Here is a 9,401-nt window from a genome sequence, read left to right as displayed (position 1 = left end):
TTAAGTGTCACCTACAGTGCCTCTTTATGTGAAGAACTGCAGACTTTAACCAGTTTATTGGATAAACTGAAAGTCTTGAGAAAGAGTTTATTAATGCAATTACCTCGGAGAAAAGGCAACACATCATCCTCATGTAGACTGATTTGAGGTTCTACGTTCTTGCATTTTATGCCCTTAATAACTATAGTCCGCCTAAATGTTGCTGCTAGTGTTTTGATAAAAAATTGCAAACAGTGAAGGGGAGAGTGGGCATCCCTGCCTGGTGCCCCTCAGGAGACAGATGCTGGAGGATGTCAGGGTTAGGGTTAGGCGTGAAAACGTCCTCGGCTCTCTCTGAATACAGCCGTCTGCTCTGCTGACACGTGTTGAACTGCACTTATGTACAGTTTATTTCAGTGATCAGATCAAACAAAAACAAAAGAGGTGCAGCCTACTTGCTGAATAGGATGTTTGAAGTAAGAGTCAATTTGTAGATCACTGGGGCATAAAATAAATATGATTATTCAGATTTTAATTCCTTGGTAAATAGTGGCCCGGCTCTGACCTAAGGATAGAGATAAAGTTACAGCCTTTGCAGTGGTGGTGAGCATGAAAAGAAAGAGAGAATATTGTCTCAGTACATGTGTAATATAAATGTGAGAAGGCTTTTTAAATTCAAGCCATTCTAGACAGTTTCAGTTTTGATGTACTGATAGCTAACCTGTTTTATCAGTTTAAAAACACATCCTTCGGTCATTATATTACCTTTATAAAAAGAGTAAGGTAAATATGCAAGTGAACTGTATATCAGTGGAAAATGGTATGTCTGATTTTCATTGAAATATAGTGTACCAAGTGATAGAATGTGTGCAGCAATGACACCAAAGTCAAATTTGTGAGCTTTCATTTCTCTTAAAACACATTTTCCCATTTTGTTTTCATTCTGTGCTGAAACTGTACAAGAAATGAAACTTTCTTCAAGAACACAAACTGATTGCATGTTTAAAGAATGCTCTGCTGACAATTTAAAAAGTCACATTTCATTAAAAGATAAAAAACAATTCATAGATTATTCATTCAAATATCAGATACAAAAATCCCTTAAAACTTTTAAAATTTCAAACAAATGAACAAAATGAAACTAAAACAACATGTTCAGAAGTTGTTTCCCAATTCCTAGGCTGCATCCTGCAAAGAACCTGGCCTTCGCAGTCTATGTGGGCCAGGTCCTTCGGAGACCGAGGAGCCCAGAAGTGCAAGGTTGTGAAATTGGACGGTCTAGCCTAGATTTGCGTCACCAGCTGTCTTGGTGGAGTTTAATAAACTCAGCTGTCTGCCCCTTGCTCGCTAACATGTAACTTGACATTAGAGTAGGGGTGGGTTTTTATAATCGATTTATCGATTAAAATCGATTCTGGCTTGGATAACGTGAAACCGATTCATTAAAATCCTGAATCGATTTTTTTATATAAATTTCTTTTTCCCAAAATGCCAGAATCTCTGGTGACATCTCACAAAATTTCAACAACCACCAAACAGCTAAGAAAGTAAATGATAGCAGGAACACGGATTCTGCACAAAGACGTAAACACACCCCAAAAAGATATTTTGGATTTAAAATTGTGTTTTCCTCCAGATTACCACATACACAATTGTTTGCTCAGATATTCCACTTTGTATACTGCATTTTAAAAGAACAATTTTTTTAATCTGTCAAATTTCCATTTATTTTTATTATGTGATTTAAAGCCAGTGTCATATCAAGCCATCATCAACTAGAGGGCGCTCTAGTTGTGTAATTAGTAATTAGATGTGCCTCTGATGTGTTTTCTCACAGTTTTTTTTCTACTACTTTGGCTCCAACAATAATTATTTAATCTCAGCCTCCTTCATGAGTCTCATTGTACTTCAAACTGATTCAGACAGACAAGCTATAAGGTTCCTGCGTCTTATTATTTATCTTACATGTATATATATTAAATATGTGTGTGATGGCAAGCCACACATGGCAAGCTCCACACCTCACAAGTTGCTTCACTTTAGTTTACTTTGCAGTCACTACTTTAAATATATTCTACTTGTTGTCCAATATATGGTTTTCGTATTAAATTTATATATTTTTTCCCATCACAAATTCCAATGTTTATATGGAGTGCACACATATTATATTGGAAATCAGTAGATCAGCTCAGCTGCGGAGTCTAGAGGACAAAGATAGAAAGGAAAAGCTGAGATTGCTTGAACAGAAGAGCAGAAAAGGGGGATGTAGGTGGATATACTGGATAAAAATGTTGAAACTAGAGCACCCAAACAACAAGTGTTTTTATCGAAAATCTGAAAACCCCGTAGAAAATGTGTTCATACTTGTTTTATTAGTCTTTCTATTGTCACCTGAATACAAACAAATAGTACATATTACATGCTTGAACTGATGTTGTATTTATAAGAATATGTTATTAACACAACACCTCTGTGATCATGTTTATTTTATTTTATGCTAAGTAATGCACCATGAAGTTGAATTCAAAATATTTAGCATCACAAGTAGCTAAACTTGTAAAATATATTGTAAGTGTATTGCTAAATTATAAAAATAAGTGCATCAGTGGATGCGTCTTTAATTTGATTGATTTTTATCCTCTTTGTCACAGGTGTGTGTGAATCCTGTTTCCTCTGCAGGGTTCATAGTGTCTGTCATTTTTTTACTCTCCTTAGTGTGTATGTTTGTCCTATCAGGGTTTGAGCTTCAATGTTTTTAAAGCATGAATTTTTCACAGAGGTAAGAAATGCTTTTGGTAATTAATTATTACTATTTTGTGCTCTTGTAGCTGCATAATTTTTATTATTGTAGAAATAGATAACCTTTATTTTAACCCAAATCTGTCTGTAAATGAACCTGAAATTGTATCTAAACTACACAATAAACAGGTCTTTCCAGTTGCTTTATTAAAAAGAATCAATAACTGCTCAGTTCAAAATAAATAGTTTAAATAGCTGCATTGCTATAACATCCACAGACAAAAAAAGCAGCAAGCACTGGCTAAAACTGTCTTGTGCCATCGAGTGACACTGAACTGTTCCAATAACTGAAGACAGGCCCAGAAAATAAAACGAGTGTGCAGCTATCGGTTGAAATATGAAACTGACAGAAGAGTAAGAGTAAGTAAGAGTTTACATGATGGAGGAATCTGACCAATTTGTACATTTCACCCTATATTTTTAGAGCAGAATGTCACAAAAAACTGCTGTTTATTTCTAAGATTCCTTTTAACAAAGAAGAGGAAATAATAGTTTGCACACAGCAGAACTCCTGATCCCTGATTTATTGCATTTAGTAATGTTTCATCCATACCTGCTCCTTATCTGCACCTACCCCACAGGGTGAAGAGGATGTGCATGGATTATTTTTATGTTCTCTGAGATTCACCTGGCCTAGCACACCTAGTGAGGTGTGCCTAAAAATCTGGCCAATGAGTGTATGCACTGTGGAAAAAGTCACAAAAGAATAAGAGCCAGTAGGTGGCAGCAGAAGAGCTTTAGTTTGCACGTGACACGTTTCACCTGACCTTGAGTCTGGCCCCAGCTTGGCTGCCTTCAGCAGGCCTCATGTCCAATCAGTAATATATTCATATACAATAATATATGAATCTCTATGTTACTTTACTGCAAATATATATAACTGCTGATATTTACTGACCTAGTAAGAGAGAAGCAGCAGGAGCAGGCCTACACATTACCACATTTAAAGCCTGAGCCCCACAGATCATACAAATGACTGTTCAGTGCTTAAGTTTTTAGAAAAAAAAAGACAAAACAGTGAAATACTTCCAACATATTCCAGCCGCTCGTTTTATTCTACACTTACCGTTCATCTCAGTGTCCTCTTTAAACTGTTAGGATGCCTGGGTCGTTGACCCAGGGTTTTTGAGTTTATTATATTATTTATACTTTTTAGTCTTTGGTTTCTTTGAGTTCTGTCTTATGGTTTATGTCTCTGTCTTCTTTAGTTGCTCTGTCTCCCCTATCACCTGTATCCCCTTGTCTAGTTCACGTCTCTGTGTATCCTTAGTTCCTATATCCCCGTGTTCAGTCAGTGTTTGTGTCTGCCCTGGTCCCACGTCTCTGTTCCCTCTGTGGTGCCTGCCTGGGAGTCTGTGTTATGTTTCCTGTTTTACTTTGAAAGTCCATGTCTGATGTTAATGTGTCTGGTTTTGCTTCCCCTTGTCTCGTTAGGCCTGATTTGCCCCAGCTGTGTTTCCCTCCTGTTACCAATTCCCTGATTGCTCCCTCTGTGTATTTAAGCCCTGTGTTTCTCTGTGTCCGTGTCGTGATCTACTGTTTTCTTTGCTGTGTGTTCTGTCATTCCTCCAGTTTAAGTTTGTTTTGAGTTTTTTCAGTTATGTTATATTTTGAGTACCAAATTAAAGCCTTTTTGAGTTCACGACTGTCTCCGGAGTCTGCACCTTGGGTCCTATTCCTGTCTGCACACAGCCTCACCTAACAAACTCCATAAGATGGGTTATACACATGCACAGATGAAGGAATATAATCATGAAAACATGAGAATTGTCCCTGAGGAGTTTGTGACATTTTACTTTTATCGGAACATTAAAACCTGCTCTGACACAATTACACCACTGTCTAGTGTTCTGTGTCACGCCTCACATCTGTCCCATATGAAGTGAATTCACTTCATATGGGACATCCCCCATTTAAATAAATAATTATAAATGTTTGACCACTATGAGTCGAGTTTTCTCTGTTCTATCATGGGGACAAAAGAATCGAGGTTAATACCAGATAAGCAGAAGAAGATGGATGTGTTATTTATTTATTGTTAGGTAATTACATTTTAAGAATTCTTCATACATTACATTTGTTTGTAGATATTTTAACATGTAAAATTATTTGCTGTAGGAGTTGGGAGCTTGTGAATGATGTTCACCTAATGCAGAGAATTTCTGGTTCCTTTGTCCTGCTTCTGCTTCATTCTGCTTCTCATCTCCTTCAGTTTCTGAACTTTCTCTATCTCGTTCATCTTCTCAATCAGGAAGTCCAAGTAATTAATATCGGACACTGAATCAGCTTTCAGAGCGATCTCCTCCAGTCTGACAACATGTTGATACGACTCATCCAGTAACTGTAACTTCTCTGCTGTCAGTTGGTTAATTTGCTTTTTAATGTTTTCCATAAGACTCGACTTGTTCTCACGTTCAGTTTCTGTCTCTCGATATTTCTTATTTATTTCTTCCCAAGTCTTCTTTACTCTCCTTGTCTTAGTCACATATCTCTGCATTTCTTTCACATGAGCAGATGCAGGACATTTGTTGATACAAACAATGCAGCAGCCATTTTTCATGACGCCACACATTTCAGGACACCAGGCCGTTGTGCATGGATAATGACAGGTTTCCTCACATAACTGACAAGATGTAGCTCCATCATAAAACAAAATCCCCCATTCCCCACCATTGATAGGTTCTTTAACTTTGTAGGTTTCATCAATTTCAACAATGGACTGATTTTTCTTCAGACCTTCCAAAATCTGTGTTCTTTCTGTCTGTTTCATTTCAATTGCCTGAATTTTCTCTATCAGATTTTGGAGGTTTTGGCGTTCATCCAGAACTTCCTTAGTTTTCTCCAGTTTCTGAGGAGCAGTTTTTCCCAGAAATGCTATGAAACCTCTCATTCCTTTCTCTGAAAGTCCATGAGCAGCTTTCAAGTTTTGTTCTTGTTCCTCTGTTCTTTGTTTATGTTGGCAGTTATTAAACAGGAAGCAAACAGGCTTCTTCTCATTTTTGGCACATTTAATGTTTGCAGCTTCAAGAGCTTCGAGCGCATTTTCAGGTGTTGTTCCATCTGAGTGTGTGATCAGAGCTACAATGTTTTTCTCTAGGTCTTTTCCAAACAAAGACATCACTGAACTGAAAACGTTCTTCAGTCGGTCAGTCAGACGATTCTCACTTGCCTTCATCACCAGACCTACTGCATGAACTTCATTAACTCCATCATCTGACCTGAACAAGTCCAATAATTGTTGACTGATCATGTTTTCATTTTCTTTCCCTCTGGTGTCTCCAAATCCAGGCGTATCAATGATGGTCAGAGAATAGGGCAGAGTGTTATCTTTAAAATCAAAGATCTCGTACACGATCACATCTGATGTCTGACTTTCTGTCTGACTTTTCTCCTCCTCCTCTACAATCTGAACCCAGGCGTTTTCCTCCCACTTCACTCCCATGCTGTAGTTGAAAAAAGCGTTGATCAGAGTAGATTTTCCTGTTCCTGTTTCACCCACAAGTAAGATGGTTTTATTTGGCTTGTTTGGATTTCTTTCACCAACAGTAATTATTGTAAAAGTTCCAGACTTCACGTTCTTTGATCTCGGCTTGTAGAGAACAGGAGGTTCTGGATGGACCCGATCCATTTCGAGGGTGATTTGTGAGTTGTTACAAAACCTGAAAAATGATTTAAAAATGGTTAGTTCACATTTGCAATTACTTTCCTCTTCCTCTTTTGGCTGCTTCCTCTAAGGTTCTCCACACCTTAGATCATCTGAGCATCCTCCCTTATCAAGTCAACCCTCTGCATGTCCCCCTCCAGTAAACCCATGAATATTCTCTGAGTTCTTCCTCTTTTCCTCCTGCCTGGCAGCTTCATAGTTTACGTCTTCTTTCCACTTTCCCTCCTCTGCACATATCCGAACTGGTTTACCTGATCTTAACTAAACATTTCACGTCCTGTCCATCCTGCTCACTCACAATGAAGATTTTGAACTCTTCAGCTCCACCTCCTCTATTTTACAGTTTCAGTCACTTAAAATTAGCCTTGAAATTCCAGTTTACATGTTATTATTAAATAATGATTTCATGTATGCAGGATCCCTACAACAGCCTGAGAGCAGAATCATTTGTGTTTTTAGCTTTTGAAATCGCAAAAAATGTATTTTGTGTTATTTTCACATTTTTTCCTGAAATATTTTTATCTACCATGATCTGATGATGCTCAACCAAGATGACTCTTTTTTCTCTCCATCATCTGCACTGGTGACAGGGACCCATGAAATGAAACGGCCCCTCAGCCACGTCAAACCCAACAAAGTTGCTGGCACAGACAGGGTTCTTGTACTTCTGAAACACTGGAGGGGGCGGCTGTATGCAGTGTTAAACATCCTGTTGAACATCCCTCTGGAATGGGTCACTGTTCCTACCTGCCTCAAGTTTGCTGCAGAAAGAAAAAAGAATAACTGACAGTTGTTAGGTCCCTGATTATCACCATGCATTTCATAATTCATTCCTCACCTTGCGATTGTTTAAAACTTGACCTCCAAAAGAGAGTCAGCCCCCATATTCAACTTTTCATTGAAATGAAATTGAAATGGATATTTACAGCCTTTTTGAAAAAGAATTTTAATTTCTGTGAATATTTCCTATTTATCAAATCTGACTGAAGTGTTCTTTTTTTATTATTTGTACACTGAATTATTCAGTCAGGGATGTGGCTGCATTGATTGACAGGAGACACAGACACAGATCAACCTGGAAGTTTAGGTGAGTAAATTTTTTATTAGTGCATTATTTTCCCCCAGTTAGCCAATTTGTGTGTTTGTGCACAACAGCGACATAATGTGTGAGCCTGTAATAAAGCTTGCTTGTATAAGTCGATACATTGGGGTAGGGATGCACCGATACCGATACCGGTATCGGGTATCAGCCTCGATACCACATTTTCTAAAGTACTCGTACTCGTTTAAAGTCCCCCGATACCTGGGACCGATACCACGGTCTGAGACCTGTCTATGTTTGAGCGGCACGTAAGGGGTTAATCACAGGCGCTGAGTGCCCGCCCCCAGGCCCCGAGTGCCCGCCCCCAGGCCCCGGCTGCAGCTCAGAGCTGAGAGAAGAATTAGAGAAGTAGAGAAGAAGTAATATGTTGCAGACAACATGCTTTTCATTTTAAATAAATGTTCTTAATTCCAAACCAGTCCCTTGGTTGTTTTGTTTTTTTTTTTTTTTGTTAAATTATAGGACTAAAGCTGTTACCTGTAAATTTAAATCATGTTTTTATTAAGTACTCGGTATCGGTATCGGCGAGTACTGAAATGCAAGTACTCGTACTCGTTTCCAAAAAAGTGGTATCGGTGCATCCCTACATTGGGGCTTTCCTTTTTCATCCACATAACACAATCTGTGGCTCTGACTCCAAAACTCAGCATGGTAGCACCAAAAAAATTCAAAACAAATATGTGAATCACTCAGGAGTTTTGGACAACAAAACCCTTTTTGTAGGTTTTTTCTCTGGTTTAAATATCCAGTTGGGTACAAACGGTCAAGATGGGACTGAAGTGCACAGTTTTAGTTGTAATTTAAGGAGCTTTACTTTTTTTTCATTAACTGTTTGGAATTACAGCCATTTTCAGAGACATAAAAACAATTTGACAGGTTCACATGTATCACATTTCTTTGAAAATAATCGAAGATTACACATGACTTAGTTCTATTAATAATTAGAGTCGCGGATCGCCCCGTGCGTGGGGCTGGACAGCGCTAACACGTTAATGACCTAACACGTTGACGGAGATTTGCCACGTTAATGTGGTTAATGTGGTTATGGCGTTAACATCATTTTAATGAGATTAACGCTGACAGTACTAGTAAATAGTAGTAGTATGCTTCTACCTTCACTTACACACAGAGTCTATTAAGGATATATAATTATTCTATTTTATCTTATTAAATATTTTTGTTTCTGATAGTTTAAAAGGTGTACTTTAGATTGTTTTACCCCTCATCAGGTATCTCCCAGATAGCAGCAAATGTCTCATTGTGCAGTGGCAACAAGGTTTTTCTGTTTTCTGTGAACTGTTGGTCAGAAAGAATATTCATTGTTAAATATCACAATCATCACATTTAATCCTTGCTTCGCATAACAAATGAACACTCAAGCACATATTTCTAATATGTCTTCCCAACTGGATTTACTGATATACAAGTTTCCAGTTCTTTACAAGGATGTCTGTAAAGATTACTCATGAAATCTGATGAAAAACATAGCAACTAAATTTTAAGAGCTGCAGCGTAATTTCAAGATAATTTTGTAATTTCATCATTTCTGACTGATTCCATCATTCGAAGTGAACTTACCTCAATTGTTTCAGGAAGCTCCGTGCAGCAAAAAGAACAAAGAGAAGTAAACGTTTAGAGGTTTTATACTGCACCAGAGGAGGGACTGATGTCCTGTGGTCACATGATTTCATGGAACTACTCACTCCTCCCTCCTGTCAGTTTCTAATTTTCCCTGTTTTTCTTGTATAATTCTTCCAACTGAGCGACAGAAAAACACATGCCATACATATGACAGGATTTTTTGCAGAAGAAGGCAAAACCAAACGTGCTAATGTCAGGTTCAGCTGTGTGGTTTAG

The 9,401-nt window shown here is 38.0% G+C and overlaps 1 protein-coding gene across 2 annotated transcripts; it reads right to left on the bottom strand.

Moving 5' to 3' along the window:
* Positions 1-4,798: 4,798 nt before the first annotated feature.
* LOC146578716 (uncharacterized) lies at positions 4,799-9,393 on the bottom strand. 2 transcript variants are annotated; one of them, XM_085268832.1, is made up of 4 exons: positions 9,123-9,393; positions 8,764-8,840; positions 6,969-7,203; positions 4,799-6,437 (listed from the first exon to the last, which is right to left on the bottom strand). In XM_085268832.1, exons 1-4 carry the CDS (start codon positions 9,233-9,235, stop codon positions 4,925-4,927), a joined length of 1,938 nt encoding a protein of 645 aa, XP_085124958.1. In that variant the 5' UTR covers positions 9,236-9,393; the 3' UTR covers positions 4,799-4,924. The 2 variants fall into 2 exon arrangements, with proteins under 2 accessions (XP_085124958.1, XP_085124959.1); XM_085268833.1 differs by having other exon boundaries at positions 6,969-7,225; positions 9,123-9,142.
* Positions 9,394-9,401: the final 8 nt, after the last annotated feature.

This window comes from Mchenga conophoros, linkage group LG3 (genome assembly GCF_057382185.1).
Source record: "Mchenga conophoros isolate Kocher_MC1m ecotype Shallow Benthic linkage group LG3, M_conophoros_male_GT1.1, whole genome shotgun sequence".
NCBI classification, from domain to species: domain Eukaryota; kingdom Metazoa; phylum Chordata; class Actinopteri; order Cichliformes; family Cichlidae; genus Mchenga; species Mchenga conophoros.
The sequence above is the reverse complement of the archived record's forward strand: the minus strand, read 5'-3'. Positions and strand labels throughout refer to the sequence as shown.